Source organism: Saimiri boliviensis, chromosome 4, assembly GCF_048565385.1.
Source record: "Saimiri boliviensis isolate mSaiBol1 chromosome 4, mSaiBol1.pri, whole genome shotgun sequence".
Classification (NCBI taxonomy): domain Eukaryota; kingdom Metazoa; phylum Chordata; class Mammalia; order Primates; family Cebidae; genus Saimiri; species Saimiri boliviensis.
Window position 1 is genome coordinate 58,663,137 of NC_133452.1, and position 27,692 is coordinate 58,690,828.

At 42.6% G+C, this 27,692-nt stretch overlaps 1 protein-coding gene across 1 annotated transcript; it reads right to left on the reverse strand.

Annotated features, from left to right (window-relative positions):
- Positions 1–26,645, reverse strand: AMD1 (adenosylmethionine decarboxylase 1). Its single transcript, XM_003935968.4, has 9 exons — positions 26,209–26,645; positions 12,115–12,201; positions 10,984–11,110; positions 9,319–9,421; positions 6,664–6,706; positions 6,412–6,556; positions 5,867–5,959; positions 5,620–5,775; positions 1–5,167 (listed from the first exon to the last, which is right to left on the reverse strand). The coding sequence occupies exons 1-9, from the start codon at positions 26,316–26,318 to the stop codon at positions 5,027–5,029; spliced, it is 1,005 nt and encodes a 334-aa protein (XP_003936017.1). The 5' UTR covers positions 26,319–26,645; the 3' UTR covers positions 1–5,026.
- Between the last annotated feature and the right edge of the window lie 1,047 nt (positions 26,646–27,692).

Genomic DNA, 27,692 nt, shown 5'->3' on the forward strand with positions numbered 1-27,692 from the left:
ATATTTGCAAAATAACTGACAAGAAATTTTATTTGAAATACAGAGTTCCTATAACTTGGTAATAAAAACCAACCTAATTTAAAAATATACACTCAAACTCAGAGACACATTAATGGCCAATAAACACATGAGAATATGTTCATTAGTCATCAAGAAATGTAGACTGAAACCACAAAAGATACCACGACACACCCAGAAGTCACAATACTTGTGTGCAAATATTCATAGCAGCTTTACTCACACTTGCCAAAAACTAGAAACCAATAAAATGTTCACTAAAGGGAAAACAGTTGAACAAATTATAGTATATTCATACAATAGACTCCTACTCAGTAATAGGGATCATTGAACCTTAACAATATTTATGCTGAATTACAAAGTTCCAGGGAAAGAAAATAAATGAACCCCAGTCCATGATGAAAACATTTCAGTGTGGTGGTGGGGGTATTGCTTAATTGCCTGGGTAGAGATAAGTGAGCTTTTGTCCTGGTAACGTGTGGGCGAAGGAGAACCGTTTACCGTATAATTATAACTTAGGTTTTTGTTTTTTTTGAGATTTCTCACTCTGCCGCCCAGGTTAGAGTGCAGTGGCACAATCTTGGCTCCACCGCAACCTCCGCCTCTCGGGTTCAAGTGATTCTTCTGCTTCAGCCTTCCAAGTAGCTGGGATTGCAGGCACATACTACCATGCTTTGCTAATTTTTATATTTTTAGTAGAGACAGGGTTTCGCCATGTTGGCCAGGCTGGTGTCAAACTCCTGACCTCAGGTGATCCACCTGCCTCAGCCTCCCAAAGTGTTAGGATTACAGGCGTGAGCTACCACACCTAGCTGGATTTATGTATTTCAATTCAAATAAATTTTACTTAAGAAGATGGGCATGTAGTTAGTAGACAGATAGGCCAAACTAGAATGGTGTTGAAACTTGTATATAAAGGTTTATTGTACTTTGTATGTTTGAAAATTCTCCATGTTAAGGCTGGGAGCGGTGGCTCACGCCTGTAATCCCTGTACTTTGGGAGGCTGAGGCCGGTGGATCGCCTGAAGTCAGGAGATCTAGACCAGCCTGACCAACATGGTGAAACCCCTCGTCTATTAAAACCACAAAAAATTAGCTAGGCATGGTGGTGGGCATTTGTCATCCCAGCTACTCGGGAGGCTGAGGCAGAAGAATCACTTAACTCAGGAGGTGGAGGTTGCAGAGTGAGCCGAAATAGCGCTACTGCGCTCCAGCCTAGGCGATGGAGACTATCTCAATTCAAAAAACAATCTCCAAATTAAGATGTTGTTTACAAATCTAAAATCTGTCTGGGCTCCATATATATCCAACAATTTACCAGACACCCCTTGACATCTATTTGAAGCTTCTCTTGCCACCTTGAAGTCAAAGACCTCTAGCTTTGTGCTTCAAATTTCACCATAGGGTTCTGTTGAGAATTTGGGAAAATGGTGGCTACTGCACAAAGGTCATGCTTTTTGTTTTTGAGACAGGGTCTTACTTTTGCTCGAGCTGTAGTAGTGGTGTGATCACAGCTCACTGCAGCCTCGATCTCTTATTTATTATAGAGATGGGAGCTCACTTTGTTGCTCAGGCTGGCCTCAAATTCCTGGGCTCAAGAAATCCTCCCACTTCGGCCTCCCAAACTTTTGGGATTACAGGTATAAGCCATAGTGTCTGATCCAAAGTTCAGTTTTGGAATAAGAATTTGGACACTTGACCAGATGCAGTGGCTCACGCCTGTAATTCTAGCACCCTGGGAGGCCAAGGTGGGCAGATTGCCTGAGGTCAGGAGTTCAATACCAGCCTGGCTGACATGGTGAAACCTTGTCTCTACTAAAAACACAAAAATTAGCCAGGTATGATGGCACATCACTGTAGTCCCAGTCCCAGCTACTTGGGTGACTGCGGCATGAGAATCACTTGAACCTAGCAGGCGGAGGTTGCAGCAAGCTGAGATTGCGCCAGTGCACTCCAGCCTGGGTGACAGAGCAAGAACATCTCAACATTTTTTGGGGGGACCCTTGCCATCATTCAAGGCACTAGCAACGAGGCCTGTGGAGGGCCCTAAGTGAAGAAAATCAGAAAAGTAAAACAAACTAATGGAAATGTTTTAGGAAATCACAGGAGTCTCTGAAAGCAGGAAAGGATGGAATCCAAATGAGCAGCACCTCTTCCATTATGACAAGAGGAAGGGCAAGGTGGATGCGAATGTAAAGCCTGAAGCCTGGAACCCAAAAAATCCATCACAATTGTCCATCCAGAATAAAATATCATCACATTTTTCACTTACGTGTCTAAGATGGAAACTTCATGACTGCTCATTAATGAACTCCTGACGTCCTTCACTCACCTGTTTTTGGCAAATGAATCTTGCAAATACCTATTGCACAGATATATGACATTTTGCTTTTCTGAGAACACCATCTGTTTTTAATGAAAATTGAGGAAATATTTTCTAACTGAAGCATATTCTGAAAAAGATCAGAATATACATTTTCTTAAGATTTTCAGCTTATTACCTATTTGACAGCAGAACTAAAATGTTGCCAAATAAAGAAAATAAGTCAGGCATGATGGCAGAAGCCCCAGTCCCAGCTACTTGGAAATCTGCAGGACTGCTTGAGCCTAGGAGTTCAAGGAAGCAGTATATGCTATGACTGCACCTGTGAAAAGCCACTGCACTCCAGCCTGGACAACAGAACAAGACCTTAAGTTAGAAAAATAAAAAAAATTATCGAGCTGATAATTCTTTTCTACTTAACGGAAATAGCCATGAATGAAATAAGGAAACTTAGTTTGATCATCCTCAACCAATGTTTCAAGAGTCTAATCTGTAATAAAGGTTAGGACCTAACCCTTTCAACCTTTTATCTCCAAACTCACAAATATACATTGCTATATTGATTTTAAACTTCAGATATACAGTATTTGGTCAAGTAGGTTACTTTAAAAAACAGGGCAAAAGAAAAAGTTTCTGAATGTCACTAGACAATTAAACTTTTATTGAAGCGTAAATTGTGGTACAGAAATACATTTCAACTGATTTAAAGTCCAACACCAGTGAAAGGAGAAATTATGGCACCAAACTTTCCCTCCTCTATCACATCATGCTTTAGATGGTGATTCAATCTACATTTCTGCTTTCTAGGCTTTGTCCCACACAACTTTGTGCAGTTTTTCAACATTAGAATTCTTAATTCTATTAGAAAAAAAAGGAAAAAACCCTCCAGACCTCAAGTCAACAAATCTATTGGGATATCATGTATCAACAAAGTCCACCTTGAGCATTGGTCCTCAAAACAGCACCTCAAAATACTAGATGCTGTGCTCATTACAGAATCAAATTGATCACACTGATTGAAAATTTCCTCAATGAAACTTTCAATCAACAACATGCTTCAAATAAAAAGTCAAACAGTGTTCCAACCACTTGATTTCAAACCAAGTAGATTTTAGGTTTAGAAACACTAAAAAAAGGTGTTTCATTTATAAATACGGAAGGAACAAAAACATCACTGCATCAATCCAGAAATTATCAAAATATTTAGAGGACAATAAATATAAAATTCAGTTAACTTTGCTGTTTTCTCAGTTCCTTAAAATCCCAGAGTATCTGCAAATATACCTAAAAGATACCAACTCTTGAAAGTCTGTATTTCTAGACATTTTCCATTGAGTATTTTAGAATTTTGTTATGTTTTACTTATTTATTCATGTATTCTGCTTCATGTTTACCTGAATTTGGACAATTCACATTCTGGTCATTCACATTTCATCCTATGAATGCCATGGTGAGGAAAACACCATAGTTAGAGGAACAGATGAAGTCAGAACACTCACATGCATCACAGTCACAGAACTTTAAGTCACAAGATGAAAAGACGTTGATTCTGCTTTGGATCAAAGTTTACAGAACACTACTTAATGGAAACTAATGGAAACGGTTGTTAAAGGAGAAGTTAAGGTGAATGATCCAAGCTGACTTGATTTACTGAATCCAGAACAAAATTATGTTAAATCTCTCTGGTAATTAACTAAATAAAAATCCTTTTATACCACTACTTAGTAAGTTAGTAAAGGCGTGCTACTCATTAGACACTGATCTCATTTACCGAGGAACACAGAATTGTTTATGTTTTCCACAGTTCAGCCAGTACACTCTAATCTCAATCTACGACTCTGAGTCATCCCTGCTAATCAACTACTTTCCAAAAGAGCACATTACAATAAAAATAAGGCTAAATTCCCATGCCCTTTAAAGAATGTTAAGCCCAGGGACCATCTCCCCCATTCCTCATCTGGGGTACAGAATTAGTATATAAACCCACAGTGTTAACAGTGTATTGCTTTATTTGGGGTCTTGGGGGAGACACCAGGGAGAGGGAAGAAATCAAAGCACTACAAATGCAGGGTCCAATAATGTTAAAATAGTAAATATGCAAAATAAGTAACTGGAATCATTTTCTTAAGGACTCAACTCATGGAAGAAGAATTTTAATTGCGGTTTCAAAAAACATCTGTATGAAGTAGAAACTGGTTTCAATAACATTAGTAAAGAATATGTTCTAGAAAGTGGAGGTAACTGGATGTAAAATTCTGGCAGCAATAAAACAGTCCCAGATGGTTAGGCTGAGGCCAACACCTAATGAGGACGAAAGCCTTGTCTGTGGGGAATTTTGGATGATACTTGGAGAAATACTACACTGTGCATAAACCAAATTGAGTTGCTTTCACAAGTGTTGTAAAGTTTCATATAGTAAAAGGTTTTTTCTACATGCACTTCAATTTCACAGCAAGAGTGGCAGAGAATACCTAAACACAGAAGAGAGCATTCATGCAAGATATCTAACTCCTTGATATAATAATGCATACAATTCAAAATGATTACACTATCATTACATCTAGGGCTTTCTGCAACTACACAGTGGTGGTTATGGAAAGCACTGCCCCCAGCATCGACATCTAGAAAGCATCCACCACCTTCTACGTGTGTTCTCTTTTTGCGTTTTTTCTTCATTTTTCTTAATCAACTCTGCTGTTGTTGCTGCTTCTTAGCAAAACTGGTAAAAACAAAATTGTAATCATTGAACATAGCACTCTGGCAATCGAGACGCTTAAAACCTTCAATCTTCTGGGGCGAAGAAAGCACTGTGCGACACTTAGAACTCTGGGGAGAAAATTAAATAATCATTAGTGTTTGCAATCCAGAAGTATTTTCAAACAAAACAGTTAACTAACAGACTTTTATCTAAATGAAACTAAGGTATGTGACTTATTTTATCTGCCTTCTTATGTGCTGGAGGGACTGGGGCATCTTATGGTCCTCCCACCAGGTCTGTCACTAGCAAGACAGGAGAAACCCATCAATTTGGCTAGATAGAAAACAAAGACTGATAGAAGTCTGATGAAACACGTAAACCTTCTCATTTACCAGTAACCTCAAACAGTATTATATTACCTCTGGATATCTGAGTGGCTGGGTATATGTGCTATCTTAGAATACATCTTAGGCCTTACTGTTCTCATTTCCTTTAAGATTTTATGGTCATCAGAGAATAGATGTGTGGGTTAAAAAAAAAAAAAAAAAAAGATTTTATGGTCAATAAAAAATCAAATTACCTGATTAACAAACAAGGTGGTCACAAATTTTCCTGGTTTGAAGACTTCTACAACTTTCCTGATCAGGTCATCATAAGAGGTCTGACTTAAGTTTGTTTCAAAGCTAACATAAGAAAATTCTGGTTCTGGAGTGATGTGAATAGTCCAATAAGTTCCCTGAGAGAAACAGTTCACAGTGTTAAGAATGGAAAGAGTATCACACATTTAAATATTTAAATAATTATTGAAGCAATATATAGCTACTCACATCCGATTTCATTCCATTCATTGAATACCCACAAGGATTGAACATTGTGGCATCAATGACAGAACCTGGTATCAGGTCACGAATTCCACTCTCCTGAAGGGAAAAAAGACTGAGTTTAACAAAGGTTTGACACAGGGGGCCAGTTCACTGTCCCTCAGACCGTTGGAGGGCCGCCACATACTGTGCTCCTCTCACTGACCACCAATGAAAGAGGTGCCCCTTCCTGAAGTGTTGCAGGGGGGCCGGATAAATGGCCTCAGGGGGCCGCATGCGCCCGTAGTTTGGGGCCGCCTGGTTTGACAAATCAAAACAAATGAGTTCAAAATTTAGTCCCAGGGTGGGAGGAGGGAGAAGAGCAGGAAAAATAACTAATGGGTAGTAGGCTTAACACTTGGGTGATGAAATACTCTGTATGACAAACACCCATGACACAAGTTTACCTATGTAACAAACTTGCCCTTGTAACCCTGAACTTAAAAAACGAAAAATAAAATTTAGTCCCCATGAAGAAGAATTTAGCAACAATGATTACTAAAAATGCTTACACGAGTGACATCCTTTGCAGTAACACCATCTTTCATGTAGAACTGGTCCATAACTGCTGGGTCAAGCTCACTCATCAGAATTTCCAAAGTTTGATCTGGCTGACTGATTACCCGACTCTCTGGAAAATCCAGAGTATATAAGTACCTACATAAAAGTTAAAAATAGTTCCTAAGAATGACAATTGGCAATGTAAGTTAAATCTTACATAGGACAACAAAAATCTACAAAATTGCATATTGCATTAAACATACCAACAGTCAGAATTCATACGTCCCATACAATATGCTGCTCCATCTGTTGAGGGAAGACAATGTAAAATAAATATAACACATCCATTTAACCGGATGGTTACCCTCCCACAGTAAGCACAATGATACTATTTGCCACCTATTGGAAATGTCACCAATCAGAGGGCTGGGTGGAGTGGCTCATGCCTATAATCCCAGCACTTTGGGGAAGGCCAAGATGAAAACCTGTCCCTACTAAAAATACAAAAATTACCTGCGCGTGTTAGCACATGCCTGTAATCCCAGCTACTTAGCAGGCTGAGGTAGGAAGGAGAATGCTTGAACCTGAGAGGCAGAGGCTGCAGGGAGCCAAGATCTCAAGCTACCGCACTTCAGCCTGAGCGACAGAGCGAGATTGCATCTCAAAAAAAAAAAAAAAAGGCCGGGCGCGGTGGCTCAAGCCTGTAATCCCAGCACTTAGGGAGGCCGAGGCGGGTGGATCACAAGGTCGAGAGATCGAGACCATCCTGGTCAACATGGTGAAACCCCGTCTCTACTAAAAATACAAAAAAAATTAGCTGGGCATGGTGGCATGTGCCTGTAATCCTAGCTACTCAGGAGGCTGAGGCAGGAGAATTGCCTGAACCCAGGAGGCGGAGGTTGCGGTGAGCCGAGATCGCGCCATTGCACTCCAGCCTGGGTAACAAGAGCGAAACTCCGTCTCAAAAAAAAAAAAAAAAAAAAAAAAAGGGGTTGGGTGCAGTGGCTCACACCTGTAATCCCAACACACTTTGGAAGGCCAAGGTGGGCGGATCACAAGGTCAAGATATCAAGACCATCCAGGCCAACATGATGAAACCCTATCTCTACTAAAAATACAAAAATTAGCTGGGCATGGTGGCGCGCCTGTAGCCCCAGCTACTCAGGAGGCTGAGGCAGGAGAATTGTTTAAACCTGGGAGGCAAGGGTTGCAGTGAGCTGAAATTGCTCCACTACACTCCGGCCTGGCAACACAGCAAAATTCCTTCTCAAAAAAAGTCATCAGTGAAAGAAAAGGAAACAGTAGGTGCATTCTCAGATAAGCAGAATCAACTGACTTGGTGGATAATTTGCACTAAACACCGAACCCTCTGATTAGCCTAGTTTGGTTTCATATTAGTAGATGTACTAAGTTAGATTTTCATGCTTGTGAGTGACTTTGTGCAAAGTTACCAAATTATCCTAGGTTTTCAGCCTTATATAGGAAGCAAGGATGTTATTAGATAACCTTTAGTTCCCTGACTTCTATAAATAAAAGCTTATTAAAAGGATGAAAGAAACCCTTACCAATTTCATTCAAGAAACACTAATTTACACTGAGTAATTTTTAAAAAGCCAGGTCAATTGTTATAGAAAATGTTGGAGCAGAGGACTGGGCATTTTTCTGGAAGAAATCATATCCTCTTCATATTGTCAAAGGACACTATGATCTATATGTTAAGGACCACTGAGGCTGGAGGATTGCCAGCGGTCAGGAGTTCAAGACCAGCCTGGGCAACGTAATGAGACTCCGTCTCTATTAAAAATTAAAAAAAAGGGCCGGGCACGGTGGCTCAAGCCTGTAATCCCAGCACTTTGGGAGGCCGAGGCGGGTGGATCACGAGGTCGAGAGATCGAGACCATCCTGGTCAACATGGTGAAACCCCGTCTCTACTAAAAATACAAAAAACTAGCTGGGCGTGGTGGCGCGTGCCTGTAATCCCAGCTACTTAGGAGGCTGAGGCAGGAGAATTGCCTGAAACCAGGAGGCGGAGGTTGCGGTGAGCTGAGATCGCGCCATTGCACTCCAGCCTGGGCAAGAAGAGTGAAACTCCGTCTCAAAAATAAATAAATAAAATAAAATAAAATAAAATAAAATAAAAATTAGATGGGTGCTTGAACCCAGGAATTTGACATTTCGGTGAGCTATAATGATGCCACTGCTCTCCAGCCTGGCAGACAGAGTGAGACCTTGTCTCAAACAAAAACACAAACAGAACCACTGAGTGAGACAGAAAGTAGGGTGACAGCCAAATGAAGATGAACTCTTCTATGCTATATGAAAACCCAGAGGTAGCAGCTGATCAATCCTACATTTTAAAATTCCAACTCAAGCAATTCCTATATGGAAAAAAATAAAAATAAAATAAAATCCATCATTTAAACAGCACTGACTTGTGATACACTCTAGGACTTTGGGAGGCCAAGGCAGGTGGGATCACTTGAGCCCAGGAGTTCAAGAATGGCCTGGGCAACATGGCAAAGCCTTCTCTACTAAAAATACAGAAAAAAAAAAAAAAAAAAAAAAAAAAATTGGCCAGGTGTGGTGGTGTGCACCCGTAGCTCCAGCTACTTGGGAGGCTGCGGTTGGAGGATCACTTGAGCCTGGGATGTTGAGGCTGCAGTAAGCTGTGATTAACACCACTGAACCAGCATGGGTGACAGAGCAATACCCCCATCTAAAACAAACCAAAAAACCCACAAGGAAAGCAAATATTAGTGTATGTAGAGTGCTATGTCTGCATATGTATGCTCTCATATATAGAAAGATCTCTTAGAGGTTCCACTTTCTATCTTTAAGAAGACAACATTGGGGAGGGGGGAAAATAAAATAAAAGAAAAATAAAGAAGACAACAGGTTTATATTTTATTTAAACTTACTTGGGAAAATTGCATTAAGAAACTCTATTTCTTCCTGGAAATTCCGGTGTGGGTACCCTTGGTGAGAAGGCTTCATGAAATTCTTACGAGAATAAAAGAAGCTCTTTATTTAAAAAAAATAAAAAAAATAAAATAACTTTTAGATTAACTTTTACATGTAGAATTCAATCATTTTTTCTAAACGAATCCACTATTTCCCACATATCAAAACTGGGCAAAATCAAAACTCAACTATTTCTCCCTGTATTTCACTTCTGAAGTACACAAATTAGCTACCTGAGCTGATTCTAATATAGCTATACATTAATGTACATTTTTGAGACCGCAACATTTAGAAATTCTGTAACAGGAAATATGTTAGGTCTAGCTAGGCATGGTGGCATATGCCTGTAGTCCCTGCTATTGGGAGGCTGAGGTAGGAGGATCACTTGGCCTGGGAGTCCAGCCAGGGCAACATACTGAGGCCCCATCTATCTTTTTTAAGCACACATTGCTTTAGATTCCTTACAAGGATCAACAGGTAACAACAAAAACTATTGAGTACTGACAATCCATCCTTTCCTTATGAAGTTAAAGATTAAATTTCAGTCTGAGTGTGGTGGTTCATGCCTGTAATCCCAGCACTTTAGTAGGCCAAGGCAGGTGGAACACCTGAGGTCAGGAGTTTGAGACCAGCTTGGCCAACATGGTGAGACCCTGTCTCTACTAAAAATACAAAAAAATTAGCCAGGCATGATGGTGGACACTTGTAATCCCAGCTACTTCGAAGGGTGAGGCAAGAGAATTGCTTCAACCCGGAAGGCAGAGGTTGCAGTGAGCCGAGATCGCGCCATTGCATGGAACTGGGCAACAAGAGCAAAACTCTGTCTCAAAAAAAAAGAAAAAAAAAAAAAAAAAAAAAAAAAAAAAAAAAAAGATTAAAATTCAATAACTGCTAGTCTCAGAAAAGTATACCCTAGGTAAAAACAATTAGTTCTGCCAGGCACGGTGGCTCAAGCCTGTAATCCCAGCACTTTGGGAGGCCGAGGCGGGTGGATCACGAGGTCAAGAGATCGAGACTGTCCTGGTCAACATGGTGAGACCCCGTCTCTACTAAAAATACTAAAAATTAGCTGGGCATGGTGGCACATGCCTGTAATCAGGAGGCGGAGGTTGCGGTGAGCCGAGATCGCGCCATTGCACTCCAGCCTGGGTAACCAAGAGCGAAACTCCGTCTCAAAAAAAAATAAAAAAATAAAAAATTTAAAAAATAAAAAATAATTAGTTCTTGAAAAGTGTGAGAATTTAACTCAATACTGACTGTTGCTCTTCAACATAACTCTTCATTATAAAGATTGGACAATTTCGGTAGTAACATTTTTCTTGCTTTTCCTTTTTTTCTTACCATTTATTTATTATTATAAGTAACCATGTCAAGAAATTAACTACTGAAGTATCTGGCTTCTTCATTTCTTTCTCCCATTTGAATTTCATCCTAATTCATTATCTGCTTGCTTCATATTTTCTGCTGTTCCTGTGAATCAGACCTCTAAGGTATGAACACCTTACTATGTGTTTGCATGCATTTTAACAAAGGCAGTAAGTACATAAATTTACTTGATATTTTACAGGATAAGAACTTTAACATTTACGCCTGAAAATATATTTAAATGTTTGCTTACTTACTTGAATTGAGTCAAACCCACTGTAATCCCTAGCAAGCTTCAACAGGGGAACCAGTGCTTTCAGCAAGAGGGTGGTACCACATGTCTTCAAAATGAAACGTCTCTTGGAGACAAACATGCTACTCTCACTGCAGTTGAAAAAAGTCACAATATTATAACAATACTAATGTACTACTGAAGGTGCAATCAACAAATTGAATTATCATTTACAATTTTGGCTAGTACTTTTAAATATCAGGATCTCAAGAAAGCAATTATCACTATTCTTTTCTTTTTTCTATTACACAAAACTACCGCTGGACTTGACAGAGTAAGCATTTTGATGAACATTCATATATTCATAATACAAACTTAGTTTAAAAAAAAAAAGAGGTTGGGCACGATGGCTCACAAGGTCAGGAGTTCAAGACCAGCCTGGCCAAGATGGTGAAACCCCCATCTCTACTAAAAACATAAAAATTAGCCAGGTGCATTGGCAGGCACCTGTAATCCCAGCTACTTGGGAGGCTGAGGCAGAAGAATCGCTTGAACCCGGGCAGCAGAGGTTGCAGTGAGACAAGACTGCGCCACTGCACTCCAGCCTGTACAGAGTAAGACCCTGTCTCCAAAGTCGGCCCAGGCAGGGGACGAGGCCGGGGACATGGCAGCCCTACCCCCTTGCCCAACTGTGGTCTCCAGGGCTGGCCTACCCCCCAAAAAAAGAGGGAAAAGAAGGGTCTGTTTAATCCAGTATCTCCCCCTGCAAGGCCTATCACAATATATACTGTAAATATTCAAAGTATTTGTTGAATAAATTAACTCTGCAACTGTAAAAAAGGCGATGAGCTTTTACATACCAATTAGGCAACTATATTTGTATAGTGAAGCTAACTTTCCCTCTGCCGGAACTGTTCTGATTAAGAGGTCCTTCTTTACTAACTGGGAGGAAAAGATGGCAACCACCTTGAACTATCTGGTGAGGCTTCAAAACCTACTTCCTAGAAACACCCACGTTACACTGAACATTTCCTTTTATACCATGTTCTTAAAAATAATGTAAAAAAAAAAAATAACTGCAAGTGAGAAGAATTTACTGTTTCACATAACATTAGGACTGAAATTAGCTACCTAACACTTATTTTACAGGACTTACCTGAGTACATAAGCTTCCTGCTTGTCAGTTTTTGTCACACTTATGATTGAACATTGCACATCCTTCAAAAGTATGTCCCACTCAGATCTATCATTCAACAAAAAAAGTATGATTAATCCACAACAGTACCTGCCTACTCATAAAAATTTCAAAGCTCACATTCTCCCATGAAGACCACATTTTTAATTAATATTGTTCCAGCTTCTTTTATGAAGACCAACATTTAGTTTGTTGCAAAATAGTCTATGTTGGCATATCCAGATAAAGGATAGGTATATTATGCTATACATGAAAAAACAATAGGTCATTATACTATGTATTTAGAAATTACTAAAAGAAAAACAGGCAAGAGAATGTTAAAAGGTCCATAAACCAAGGTAAGCCATTAACTCATCAATGATTATAGAAATTCAATGGTATACTTTGTCTATAAAATTTGCAATTTTTTAACCTTAAGAAAGACTTAAAAGAGGAGCATAATTTTACCAATCTAATTGCCACAGAGATTTAAAAGCTTGTCTGCCTGTCTGGACAGAGTGAGTGGTGTTACTCTTGTAGCATTCACAAAACACTAGAATGACTTTGCCAATTACAAGCACACCTAGAAGATTTTGGGAATACTATGCAGCTCTCCAAATGCAACGAGAAAGCCCATTTAAAAGGAAATGTGCAGTACAAGCAACCATAGCAATGGAGGTCATATAGACACGAACAAACTAAATTTGCTTGAGTTAGAATTAGGAAAGTGCTGATTGTTTCATTAGTGTGCCCATTATAAAAAGGCAATGCATTCCATGCAACAGCTTAACATGACCAGATATTGTCATTATTTTCTAAGACAGGGTCTTACTCTGTTGCCCAGTTGGAATGCAGTGGTGCAATCATGGCTCACTTCAGCCTTGACCTCCCAGGCTCAAGCATTTCTCTTGCCTCAGTCTCTCAGGTAACTAGAACCACAAGCATGTGGCCACCATGCCGAGCTGTTTGCCAGGTTAGCAGAAACATTTTTTAGGCCAGGCGTGGTGGGTCATACCTGTAATCCCAGCACTTTGGGAGGCGGAGGTTGCAGGGAGCTGAGATTGTGCCACTGCACTCCGGCCTGGGGGACAGAGCAAGACTCCATATCAAAAAAAAAAAAAAGAAAAGAAAAGAAAAGAAAAAGAAATTTTTAACGCTGGGCATGGAGGCTCACGCCTGTAATCCTAGCATTGGGATTGGGATGGCTTGAGCTCAGGAGTTCAAGCAACACCCTGGACAACAGAGGAATACCCTGGTCTTTAAAAAAAGAAGAAAAAATTTTAAGCCCTATGATATCTAACAGGCCATTTCACAAAAATGGCAAATCATTTGTTTTTTGAGACTAAGTCAGGCTCTGTCACCCAGGCTGCACTGCAGTGGCATGATATTGCTCACTGCAACCTCCACCTCCCAAGCAGCTGGGATTACAGGTACATGCCACCACGTCTAATTTTTCTATTTTTAGTAGCGAGAGGGTTTCACCATGTTGGCCAGGCTGGTCTCCAGCTCCTGGCCTCAACGATCTGCCTACCTCAGCCTCCCAAAGTGCTGGGATCACAGGTGTGAGCCACCGTGCCCAGCCAGCAAATAATTTCTTAACCAGGTAAGACCTTTTAAGAGAAATCCAACAGCAGAATGTTTTATTCGTTTGTATTAAAAAGCAAACAAGTCTGGTAGAATTTTGTGTCTGTCTCACCACTTTGCTGTAAGAAACTCTTATTGACCCATCTGACCCATCTGCATACCCATACCCATTCAAAAATCTTTAATGTGTTAGGCTTGCTAATGATTACAGAGCTGAGTTCCTGTGTTTGACTAACATTACTAAGCAACTTTTTAAAAAGAGCTATTAAAAAACTGTAAAGTTCTTTAAAAAAAGTGCTAACAATTTGTTCATATATGGAAAGAATACATATGCGGGACATATACTGTGACAACCCTTGAAATTACCCATGGCTTGTATGATGGGACACACCTGTAATCCCAGCTACTCCAGAGGCTGATGGCAGAAAAATCACTTAAACCCGGAAGGTGGAGGTTGCAGTGATCTGAGATCTTACCACTGCATTCCAGCTTGGGCAACAGAGGGAGACTCCCTCTTAAAAAAAAAAAAATTTGGCTGGTAGCAGTGGCTCACGCTTGTAATCCCAACTCTTTGGGAGGCCAAGTCAAGTAGATTACCTGAGGTCAGGAGTTTGAGAACAGCCTGGCCAACATGGAGAAACCCCATCTCTACTAAAAATACAAAAATTAGCCAGGCATGGTAGCAGGCACCTGTAATGCCCGCTACTTGGGAGGCTGAGGCATGTAGGAGATCCAACATGGGAGATGGAGGTTGCAGTGAGCTGAAATCACACCACTGTACGCCAGCCTGGGTGACAAGAGCAAAACTCCATCTCAAAAATAAATAACTTTATTGGTGGGAATGAAATCCTGCTTCACTTGACTAAGATAAATTTACAAAATTTGTACAAAAATTATGTACTATAGAGTCCAAATCCTGAATATGAAAGTAAATAAAGCCGGGCGCGGTGGCTCAAGCCTGTAATCCCAGCACTTTGGGATGCCGAGGCGGGTGGATCACGAGGTCGAGAGATCGAGACCATCCTGGTCAACATGGTGAAACCCCGTCTCTACTAAAAATACAAAAAATTAGCTGGGCATGGTGGCACGTGCCTGTAATCACAGCTACTCAGGAGGCTGAGGCAGGAGAATTGCCTGAACCCAGGAGGCGGAGGTTGCGGTGAGCTGAGATCGCGCCATTGCACTCCAGCCTAGGTAACAAGAGTGAAAACTCCGTCTCAAAAAAAAAAAAAAAAAGAAAGTAAATAAAAATACTCACTATCATTAAGTATTAGAAGCATTAAGTAAAATTTAAGATTTTTTTTGTTAAGAGCTTATCTAATTCAGATCTATCGATAATGCAACCTGCATAATCACCTACTGACTTCCAAGTACAAGTCAGCATTCTTGCATATATTTTTTTATCCAGTGGACACTAGCAAATCCCACCCTCCCTTTCTCCATTATATTCACCATTTCTATTAAGACTTTTAAACATGTCCCATGGCTGAACTAAACAATCTTTTCCTTTCTTTTTGAGATAGACTCTCGCGCTGTCACCAGGCTGAAGTGCAGTGGCAGGATCTCAGTTCACTGCAACCTCCACCTCCTGGGCTCAAGAGACTCTCCTGCCTCAGCCTCCCAGCTATGCACCCAGTTAATTTTTGTATTTTTAGTAGAGATAGGCAGGGTTTCACCATGTTGGCCAGGATGGACTCAATCTCCTGACCTCGTGATCCACCTGCCTTGGCCTCCCAAAGTGCTGGGATTATAGGCGTAAGCCGCCGCGCCCGGCCTCTCTCTCTCTCCCTTTTTTTTCAAGGCTGTTATGGCCAGGCATCGTGGTTCAGAGATCCCCTGAAGGAGGGACAACAAGGTTAGGAGTTCGAGACCAGCCTGGGAAACACAGCAATACCCAGTCTCTTAAAAATAAAATTTAAAAAGGGGTAGCTGGGCTAATTGTGCAGGCCTGTGGTCCCAGCTACTTGGTAAACTGATGTGGGAAGATTCCTTGAGCCCAGGAGGTAGAGGATGCAGGGAACCATGATCACATCACTACACTCCAGCCAAGACAACAGAGCAAGACTCTCTTAGAAGTATTCACCCCTTACAACTTGTAGAATGATTATGACACAGCTACTTTAAAATGTTGGTCTGTGTCCCCTTGAGGTTGATGTCTGCTGTCTTTTCCTTTGAGATGTTGAGATTTTCCTGGTTTTTGGTATGTTAATTAATTTAGGATTGCATCCTGGATATTTTGATCATGTTACACCATTCTAGGTCTTGATTTTTAAAAACTTTTAGCAGACAATCAATCTCGTTTGGTTCAGGCTTCAAGTTTTTACTCAACTTTTGTAGGTTGTGTTACAGTTCCAATGTCAGATTTGTTATGAAATCCTTTGCTATGCTATTTGCATCTGCCCCACTTATTTGCCACCCAATGGCCAGGCTGGCCCTAGAGAGGCAGTCTATCGTATGTTGTAGTTTCAAAGCTTCTGATGTGCTGTTTGGGGTGAGATCCACGCAAAACGGCCCAGGAATGTTCATATTAAACTTTTAGATTTGCTTTCTTCAACTTGCCATAGTCTCTGACAATGCCTGATTCACATAGGGAATAGGAGAAGGACTCTTCTTCATCCACTATCTATAAAAACAGGGCTTTAAGCTTGGGCAATATAGTGAGACCCTGTTTCTACAAAAAAAAGTATAAAAAAATTAGCCAGGTGTGGTGGCGCATGCCTGTGATCCCAGCTACTCAGAAGGCTGAGGTAGGAGAATTCCATAAGCCCAGGACTTTGAGGCTTCAGTAAGATATATGACTGTACCACCTCACTCCAGCCTGGGCAACAGAGAGACCCTCTCAAAAAACAAAAAACAAACAAAAAACAGGGATTTAGTATCTCTACTCTACAGCAGACTGCATGTGACTGTGTCTCCCTCTAGGGCCAAGTGAGGAGAGGAGCAAGATAAAGAGAGGACCACCTAGAGATTCCACTGTGATACTCTTTGCTCTTGGGACCATAGGTCCTCTAGTTTACTTTTTGTTTTGAGACAGAGTCTTGTTCTGTCGCCAGGCGCCAGGCTGGAGTGCAGTGGCGCAATCTCAGCTCACTGCAATCTCCGCCTCTTGGGTTCAAGCAATTCTACTGCCTCAGCCTCCCTAGTAGCTGGGACTACAGGTCCAACTACAGGCGCGCGCCACCATGCCCAGCTAATTTTTCTATTTTTTAGTAGAGACGTGGTTTCACCATGTTGGCCAGGATGGCCTTGATCTCTTGACCTCATGATCCGCCTGTCTTGGCCTCCTAAAGTGCTGGGACTACAGACGTGAGCCACTGCGCCCAGCCCCTCTAGTTTAAAAAGGGATTCCCTTCTCTTGTCATTTTAGGCACCTGCCTAACTACCACAGCTGCTGAAGACCCACAAGGGGGTTAGGGCAACAGAACAACACAAAACAAAAGCAAAAAAGAGATTTCCCCCCTCTGACTAAAACGGGGCCTCTCTTTCTTTGCAGACCAGAACTAGAGAGCCTTTCTTAGAACTATTTTTGCCTGCCCCTACTGTTCAATTCTGGGTTTCTGGCAAGCCCAGGAGATACCAGAGAGGAAAAAAAACAGGAAACTCACTGCTGGTTCAGTGGAATTTAAAGTTCTAGCTTTCCAATGCACCTGCTAAAATTTACTTCTCAGAGTCCTTCGATAGCTGCTCAACAATGCAATCTGTCCAAGGTTTATTAATTGCATTTTTTTTTTTTTTTTTTTTTTTTTTTTTTTTTTTTGAGACAGAGTTTCGCTCTTGTTACCCAGGCTGGAGTGCAATGGCGCGATCTCGGCTCACCGCAATCTCCGCCTCCTGGGTTCAGGCAATTCTCCTGCCTCAGCCTCCTGAGTAGCTGGGATTATAGGCACGCACCACCATGCCCAGCTAATTTTTTGTATTTTTAGTAGAGACGGGGTTTCACCATGTTGACCAGGATGGTCTCGATCTCTCGACCTCGTGATCCACCCGCCTCGGCCTCCCAACGTGCTGGGATTACAGGCTTGAGCCACCGCGCCCGGCCTATTAATTGCATTTTAATAAGTGAAGACAGTGTAGCATGCTTTTTCTATAATGGCAGAAAGAAATAACCTTAACTTTTGTCTTTTGAGCCAGTCTCGATGTCATCCAGGCTGGAGAACAACAGCACAATCTACAGCTCACTGCAGCCCTGGCCTCCCAGGCTCAAAGAGATCCTCCCACCCCAGTCTCCCAAGTAACTGGGACCACAGGCACGTGTCACCATACCTTGCTAATATTCTTTTAACTTTTTGGAGAGATGAGGTCTATCTTGGCCAGGTTGGCCTCAAACTCCTAGACTAATGTGATCCTCCCACCCTGGCCTTCTAAAGTGCTAGGATTATAGGCACATGCCAACCCATCTGGCTTCAAAATACTCTTACACCCATTCATCATCAGTTAATAAAATTCTCCATCCAAACCTTTCCAACTAATAATAATGCTCCAGTAGTCAATTTTTCAGTCGTAGTATCAAAGAACGCAATTTGTTTAAGCACCTTAGGACAAACAGATTAACTAACCTAGTGATTATAAAGGCATATCTTAACAGAGTTGCTAGGGTCAGCAAAAACAAATCAGAGGGCAAGAAAGATGACAGTAAGAAAAATGATTAAGATGGCTGGATCACATCTGTAATCCGAACTCTGGGAGGCTGAGGCGGGAGGATCACGACGTCAGGAGTTCAACACCGGCCTGGCCAACACAGTGAAACCCTGTCTTTACTAAAAATACAAAAATTAGCCAGGCGTGGTGGCATGTGCCTGTAGTCCCAGCTACCTGTGGAGGCTGAGGCAGCAGAATTGCTTGAATCCAGGAGGCGGTGGTGGCAGTGAGCTGAGACCGTGCCATTGCACTCCAGCCTGGGTAACAGGGCAAGAATCCATCTCAAAAAAAAAAAAAAAAAAAAAAAGCCAGCAAAAGAAAAACAGGTCAATACAATAGTATAGGTGTACATAAAATAGGTGAAAAACCAACTCTGCAACAGCTGAAAATTTCAGCATAAATTATTTCTATCACATTTCTGTGGGAAAAATGGCCTGCTTTTGTAAATAAAGCTTAGGAACCTAGCCACACTCATTCATTTATACATTGTCTATGGTTATTTTCTTCCTATGAGGGCAGGGTTGAGTAGCTGCAACACAGACTGTCTGCCTTGCAAAATTTAAAATTTACTCTCCAGTCCTTTACAAAAAGTTTTCGGACTCTTGTTTTGGTGGAAAGATTTTCAGTGCTCTGCTTTCTGATCAAATTAATCATGGAAAAGACAAAGTACTTTATACAGTTGACAGAGCTGTTTTCTAAATCACATATCTATAATTACAACACTAGACAATATTAAGACTGGGCGCGGTAGCTCATTCATGCCTGTAAATCCCAGCATTTTGGGAGGCTGAGGTGGGTGGATCACTGGAGGTCAGGAGTTCTGAGACCAGCCAGGCCAATATAGTAAAACCTCATCTCTACTAAAAATACAAAAACTAGCTGAGAGTGATGGCACGTGCCTGTAATCCTAGCTACTTGGGAGGCTAAGGCAGGAGAATTGATTGAACTTGGGAGGTGGAGGTTGCAGTGAACTGAGATTGTGCCACAGCACTCCAGGCTGGGTGAGAGTGAGACTCTGTCTCAAAAACAAAAACAACAACAAAAACAAAAACCATACTATTCTATTCAAATAGATCAATTTGGCAATCCTTGCTATTTAAACAGAATTCAGTAAATCCAGGTGATGGTTATAAAGTTGAATCAAGACAAGCAAGATAGCAAGGTGACTTTGGGATTTGTTCACATTAAAGACCACAAAATACTGATCTAGTCATTAGAAATTATCATAAAGTTATTTAAGCACACAATTCTTTTTTTTCTTTTTCTTTCTTTTGTCACCCAGGCTGGAATGCAGCGGCACGGTATTAGCTCACTGCAACCTCCACCTCCCAGGTTCAAGCGCTTCTCCTGCCTCAGCCTCCCGAGTAGCTGGAATTACAGGCATGTGCCACCATGCCCAGCTATTTTTCTTATTTTTTTATTTTTAGTAGAGACAGGGTTTCACCATGTTGGCTAGGCTGGTCGCAAACTCCTGACATCAAGTGATCCACCTGCCTCAGCCTCCCAAAGTGCTGGGATTACAGGTCTGCACCACCATGCCTGGCCTCAACCACGAGATTCTTAGGTGCTCATAAAAACACAAAGAAATATGTAAAACGAGTATTTTCTGATTTGAATTCCTTTTTCTCATCTTTTTATTTTTTTCGTTCCTCCCTCCCACCCCTTTTTCTCATCTTAAATGCCACTTCTTTGATCTAACTCAGTGGTTCTCAACTTGTGATAATTTGCCACCCAGGAGACATGTGGCAACACCTGGAGACATTTTTTTATTACAACTGGGGTGGTAGTGGTGTTGCCAGCATGTAGTGGATAGAGGCCAGGGACACTGCTACACAGGTTAGAATTAACTGGATAATCACTAACAACAATAAATTATCTGAACCAAAATGTCAAGAATGCTGAGGTTGAGATACCCTAATTTCACTTAAAGAGTAGGTACTAAAATATTAAATATAATCAGAGATCATGATAAATGATCCCAAAGAAATCGATGTTCTGTATTAATAACAGCACATGAATTGTATGTCTGAAAAGCAACACTTTGGTGGCATGCTACATTTTATATTTAAAATGTTTTCTTAGAGGCTGAGGTCTAATAAAAATAAAACTTAGCAAGGGACAAGATAATTATAACAAGACCTCTATGTTGCCTGATTGAAACCCCATCTCTATTAAAAATACAAAAATTCGGCTGGGCACGGTGGCTCACGCCTGTAACCCCAGCACTTTGGGAGGCCGAGGCGGGTGGATCACAAGGTCAAGAGATCAAGACCATCCTGGTCAACACGGTGAAACCCCGTATCTACTAAAAATACAAAAAATTAGCTGGGCATGCTGGTGCACGCCTATAATCCCAGCTACTCAGGAGGCTGAGGCAGGAGAATTGCCTGAACCCAGGAGGCGGAGGTTGCGGTGAGCCGAGATCGCGCCATTGCACTCCAGCCTGGGTAACAAGAGCGAAACTCTGTCTCAAAAAAAAAAAAAAAAAAAAAAAAAATTAGCCAGATATGGTGGCACAGGTCTGTAGTCCCAGCTACTTGGGAGGCTGAGGCAGGAGAATCACTGGAAGCTAGGAAACAGAGGTTGCAGTGTGCTGAGATCATGCCATTACACTCCAGTCTGGGAGACAAAGCAACTCTGTCTCAAAAAAAGTAGTAGTAAATGACTGAGGTCAAGTATCTTGAACAAGTGTCCCAAGACTACATAACAGGGAAAAACAGTCTCTTCCAAAAATGGTGCTGGGGAAAATGGATGTCCACATCCAAATAAAATTAAGTTGGACTTTAACCTTATATCATAAACAAAAATTAACTCAAAATGGATCAAGGACCTAAACATTACGGGGTCAATATTTAAAGTAAAAGAAACACCTACACACAACTCAACAAAAGTAATTAAAATATAGACAAAAGAGCCAGGTACGATGGCTCAATCACTTGAAGTCAGGAGAAATCTGAGACCAGCCTGGCCAACATGGCCAAACTCTGTCTTTACTAAAAATATAAAAATTAGCTGGGCGTGACGGTGCATACCTGTAGTGCCAGCTACTAGAGAGCCCGAGGCAGGAGAATAGCTTAAACCTGGGAGGTGGAGGTTGCAGTGCGCAGAGATGGCACCACTGCACTCCAGCCTGGGTGACAGACTGTCCCCCCCCAAAAAATAAGACAAAGGACTTAAATATAGAAGGAATCCATTAGTGCAGGGTTATGCTCTAATCACCTGAAAAGTAAATACATGGATCCTATCCCCATATCCAGTTAGGTCAGACACCTTCTGAGGATACCAGGAGATTTTTATTTAAAAAGCTTCCAGGTTATTAGATTACTGATTACTCCCTAATGTAAAACTGACTGGTTTCAGAGTTCGTGTCATTTATTCAAAGTCACTGCAGTTTCCCAATTCTGATCTTACCTCATATTTTTAGGTTTTAGAGACTCTCATTACATGTGGTACATTCATCAGGGTGCCTCTACCCCAGGTAGTAAGCAGTCTTTGGGCCAAAAGCATCCTAAAACCAAATTATTCTTGAGTAAAGCTAGACTGACCACAAGTTACGATTCTGAGGATGCCTTCCTGGGTCAGTCAATTCAGATACCCAGAGAAATAAGCCTCCTTTTGTGCAAAGATAGGAACCCAGAATGCAGCTACACTATTATAATCACATTATTGTTTCTCTATCTCAAATTTTTACCCCCAATCAGTATAATTACTCCTCTCAGTTTTCTGCTACTCTCAATATGTGCTTCTTAAAGACACATGGTTTGTAAACAGTTGAAATCTTTTTGTTGTTGAGACAGGGTCTCACTCTGTCACCCAGATGGAGAGCAGTGGTGCAATCTCATTTCGCTGCAGTCTTGGCCTCCCAATGGCTCAAAAAAAATCCTCCCACCTCAGCCCCCTGAGTAGCTGGACTGCAGACATGCACCAGGATAGACCACCATGCACGCATAATTTTTCAATTTTTTTGTACAGTCAAGATTTCACTATGTTGCCCAGACTAGTCTCAAACTCCTTGGCCTCTTACAGTGCTGGGATTAGACATGAGCCACCAAGCCCAGCCCGGAAACCTTTTTGAAACTGCTAGGAGGAATGTAATGAGAAGCTTAATTCTTTAGTAGGAAGCATTTCTACACCCCAAAACATTGTACTAAAAGGTTTTTTGGCAATGGGTGGTAAATTCCTTCAATGTAAATTATTGATAGTGTAATACTGCGTGACGATGTAGTCAAATAAGGCATGAGTTTGGGGAAAGTTACGCTGAGGTATGACTATCTTTGCAACTGCCCCAATCCTTTACGAAAAATTATGTTTTAGTTTATAAAATCTGAGTAAAACACAGTAACAGCTGTACATCCCACCAGTTCTAGTTTTCATATGTTCATGTAGAACTATAAAAATAAAAAACCTCTAACCTTTCATCCTTTCCACCTCCATTACAATTTCCCATCTAAACCCACCTAACTACTAAAAATAGCTCAGCTCTGTGATGCTGTCTAAAGCAAAAAGGATTTCCAGTCCTGAAAAATCACTCTTAGCAAAATTTTCTATTTTCTAACAGACTTCCTCCTTAATACTCTCACCCTCCCTAAAGCTGCCATTTCTTATAAAAAGCTTTTGTTTGGTACAGCACTTTGATATAATAACCAAACAATTTTTTAAATGGTCACTGATTTTTATTCAACGTGCCTAAAATCCGAAAAATTAGAGAAAACTGCCAGTTACCCCTAAGAAACTGCCTCTCCCTTAATTGTCCTTTATTCATCTGGATACACCTGGACTGCTGCTTTTCACCAACAGTATTGTTTAACTCAAGCTATATCATACACGATTTTTCTTTGTTAAATTTCTCAGTATTACATAATTTGTTCACTTACTAAGATAAATTATCTTAAATGGTCTTCAAGAGGGAAGCAGTGTTTAGTAAAAGGTGTACATTCAGAAAGGATTCCAGCTTAACTTGGCATTAAAGCTCGGACTGATGAGCCAAGTTTGCTTAAAGTGAATTTTATTCCCTCATACCACACACAAAATCAATTCCAGATGGATTGCAAATCTAAATATGAAAGGTAAATATCGTTTAGGAGAAAAAAGTATTTCAGACTTTGGGATGAGCAAACAGAAGTACGTTCCCTCTGCTTCTCAGAAGAATGAGTGAAAAGGGTTGGATATTTTCTCCCTTGAATTATTTAGAACACTCCATAAAAACCATCTGGGCCTAGATGATTAATGACTGATTCAAGTTATTTAGGTGCTCTAGGACTATTTTAGGTTTTCTATTTCTTCCTGCGTTAGTTTTAGAAAGCTATTTTTCCAGGATTTTTTTTCTCCCTAATATCCCTATCTTGTTATCCTTGCCTTATAGCATGGATACTAATGCTCCCTTTGGACATTTAAGGCTCTCACTCTCTTAATCCCTTCTATGTCCATGTGTTTATAATGCTTTATAAACAGACTGGTAACACTTCTTCCAGGAGCTATGTACCATTATTGCCTCCATTTTAGAGACGAGGAAACAGCTTACACAGCTATTAAATGCTGAATTCAAGTCTTGTTATTCCAGAGGTTGTGCACTTAATCATGTCATTTGAGTAAAACATGTCACGCTTTATTCTTGTAGATGACCGATTATCCTTTCCTGGGGTCTCGGGCTGGCACCCCACGTCCCCACAAACCAGACTCCATCGATGATACTCTCTTTGCCAGGCTGTTGATTTTAGGTGATTCATCGAACATCTATTTCAGGGGTTTTTTTGTTTGTTTAACAACCTGGTAAATAAATAACGACTTGAGTGGTCACTGAAAAATGTTCCTACAAAGGTCACCACTGGACCTCTTCGTTAAATCAAGAGATTCTTCAGTTCTTGCTTAACTTGCTTTATCTACAACAGTTACAATGAATGTTACATGTCCACAACATGGATGGCACTAAATCATGAACTCTACTCAAGGAAATATTTTATCCTTCAAGGTTTAACTTCGGCCATGATTTTAGGAGCCACACTGAAAAACAATTTCGGCTGATTAAAGTAAAGTAAAAATGGTTCTTAAACATTTAAAGAGAGCAGGCTGCTTTTTCAAAAGCCTCTCCCCCCTCCCTCTGCTTTGACTCAGGAAACTCTAAAGAGCCAAACCGCCAAGAACTTGGGGAGAACACAAACTTCTTCCCTTTATTAAGAACACGTACTTACTAATTATTTAAGGGCTCAAACATTTAAAAAGCCGAAGTGACAATTTCTGTAACTCATTTTCTAGGACTGTTATTAATTACCCATTTTCTTCCTTGCCAAGATTTTCTAGGTAATAATCCTGATCACAATCGCTTTACCAAACGCCTATCAAAAATATTAGCTTCTCATCAGCGAAACGAATACTAAGCTTCTCCATGACCAAAGCACCGCTTCCTATAATCTACACGTGAGCCTCGCACGTAGCAAGCACTGCAGAGAATTTCAGTGTCACACGAAGCTTGAAAAATTAGACCTATTCCATTTTCTACAATGGAATCGTTCAAGATGTACTGCTAGAAACTGGGCTTCCCATCGTGCCTTAAAGTCTCGGTAGCACGTGTCTGCCTGGATTCCCTTTTCCAGTTGCTTTTTGTCAAGGGACAGCTCCGAGAGCAGCCAACATTCCTAAAACGCCCATTGGCCCACACCCTGGGGCCAGGCTCTGGGTCGAGCCCAGGAGCTCATTGGTCGCCGCCTCTCAATGAAGCAGGCAACGCCGGCTACTCGGCCACACGGCCACTCTCGCCGCACTTGTGCGCAGAGGAGCCGAGGATCCGGTGGCAGGGCCTAGGCAGGCAATGGGTGGCTACTGGTGCGACCGCCGCCGGGAACAAGGCCCAGGCAGCCAGGGGATCTCTGTGTTTTCACTTAAGTTTGGATTTCCACAGTAATACCAACTAAAACGCCTCTTCGGCGCCGTCAGCTTATTCTCTCCCGCCTGATGGCCCGCGGTGGGAGTGGGCCCCAGATTCCTTTGCTCAAGCTTAAGGCATTATGTCCTGGGCTAGGCGGGCCTCCCTCCACCCGAACCTCTCCAGCCCCGCTCTCCCCGCTCCCGCCGGCTCCGGAGCAGGTTACTCAAACCAAGGTCAAGAGACTGGTGAGCAACCCTCGGTGGGCTCCGCGGCCGTGTCGGGGGCCGCCCCGGGGACTGCGCCGTCTGCCCAGCCGCCCCGAAAAGGCTCTGGCGCAGAGCACGTTAGGGCAGCGGTGGGGCCCAGCCACTGCGACACGACTGCTCCCGCCCAATCCCCGCCGCTCGAGCGCCACATGCTGCTCGCGGCCACCGCCGGTGGGAGGCCTGCTCGCTAGCCCCTCAAACCAGGCCGGGGGGGCCCCTTCGGTCCGCGCCCGCGGCAAGAACGAGCGCCACTCCCGCCCTCCATTCCCCGAGGCGGGCACGCCCGAATTAGCGCCTGACTAAGCCCGCCGAGCCACACCTGCCGGAGGGAACCCGCGCAGGAGCCCCCGACCCCCACCTGGGGCCCCTGCCGCCAACTACTACCAAGGGGCAAGTCCGGAGGCGCGGGCCGCAAAACCACCCCGGGCCGCGCCGCCCGCCGCCCCGCGCGGGACGTTACCTGAGCACGCGGCCGCGCCGGCCTCCTCCCCTCCCCCAGGGCAGTGCTAGGCGCGGCAACTACGGCGGGAGAAGCCGGATCCGGCCCGCGTGGACACGGCCGATCTCCCCCAAACCGCGCACCTTCCAAGGCCGCCGAAGGGATCCCTACCCGCAGACCTGCCCCCACCTGAAGGCTGCGGGAACCCGGGCCCCGCCCGTGACTGGTGCCTCGGCGGCGGCGACAGTCCCCAGGCCCGGATGTCAGCGAGCGCCCTGGGGACCCACCTTGGGATAGTGCGAAGATCCCCAGATCCTTGGTTTGCGTCGGGCTGCTGCCGGGAGAACCAAACCTCCAGCAGCTTCTCGGTCCCTTCGAAAAAATGTGCAGCTTCCATCACCGTGAGACTAGCGAACAACCAACAACCACAGAAAATCAACTAAATTAAACCTCTTCTCCCGCCGCTGCCGCCGCCGCTGCGGATTGTTCCAGCTGTGTTACTAAAGTTCAGGTTCCTTTTTTTTTTTTTTTTGCTATAATTTTATATTAACTTTTTTAAAAAAGGACTAATAAAATTTTCCCGGCTTTGTGTGAGCGAAAGTTGAACGTGAGTCTTTTGGAAATAGAGGCAGATACAGTTCAGTCTCTTGTATTCCGCTGCTGCTTCCCCGTTAGAGAGAGTAGAGCGAGCGCTAGCTAATATCGCCGGCCATACTGTGTAAGCAAGGGCGCTGCGTGAGCACCGAGTTTATATACCCCAGCAGCCCCAAAGAGCCAGGAAGTGACGCATAGTCCCGCCTTCATAGCCCATAGGTGCCGCCACCTGTCAATCACTCGCGGTCGAGTGGTGGCTGGCTGGCCGAGGGCCTGTGGAGAGCGCCGGGAGCTGCCCACTGCGCTGCGGCTCGGGCTGTCCCTGGCCCGTAAGTGGGAGTCGGTGCTGTGATGTCCGGCTGGGGACTGGTAACCTCGGATCGAATGCAGAGTGGGTGGGGAGAGCGGGAACGGAATAAGGAAAGGCTCTGCAGAGCTTGTTTAGAAAAAAAAAAAAATGGTTAGCAGAAAACATGGGTGGGTCCTTAGGGGTGTTGGTGGGGTTCAGCGGGGACGGTGGCCAGCGCTGGGTTGGCGTTGTGGTTTTGATCTTGTGCAGTTCACCGCGACTGCTGAGATAGTTGGCCATTCTTTAAAGTGTGTTTTCCCAAGGCGAACGCAGTCAGGCGTTAAAACTAAACATTTGTCCGTGACGCGCACGTTGCCAGGGGTCGAACAAGAAAGCGCTTTAATTCTGCTCACGCCTTGGCTGATGAGCGAATGAATGCAGTCCTTGGCTGGTTTATACAATAGCCAGAAGCATTGTCTTCCCATTTCAGAAGAGAAAAGCAACGTGGCGCCCAGCCTTGGAGGGCTCCGGCTCTACCCACCTCCCACCGTGTGACTCGCCGTGCCCCGCAGTTGGCTGAGCGCAGCAGCCGCCGGGAAGCACTGGCAATTGTATTGCTCCATTAGGTCAACTGGTGGGAATTTCTTCAGCAAAACTACTACTTCTAGAAACTGAATGTGCTAAATATAATCTGAACTCATTTGATCATGTTTTTCTTTGAATTTTATCAAGCTGATGTATTAATTGATAGAAGTTCTCCTTACCCACCCCCCACCAAAATTTACAGTGCTGTCTTCTCATGTACTTAAGAAGGATTTACCTGAAAATTAATATAACAGGGATTCCTGATGGTAACTTAAAAAACTGTCAGTCTAATATTTCATTAAT

Excerpts from the sequence above, each read along its gene's own strand:
- AMD1 (XM_003935968.4), bottom strand. The coding sequence starts at position 26,318 with ATGGAAGCTGCACATTTTTTCGAAGGGACCGAGAAGCTGCTGGAGGTT. Across the intron at positions 11,111-12,114 it reads CAGGAAGCTTATGTACTCAG|TGAGAGTAGCATGTTTGTCT; the intron begins GTAAGTCCTGTA and ends TTTCAACTGCAG. Across the intron at positions 5,168-5,619 it reads CCACCTTGTTTGTTAATCAG|AGTTCTAAGTGTCGCACAGT; the intron begins GTAATTTGATTT and ends TTTTCTCCCCAG.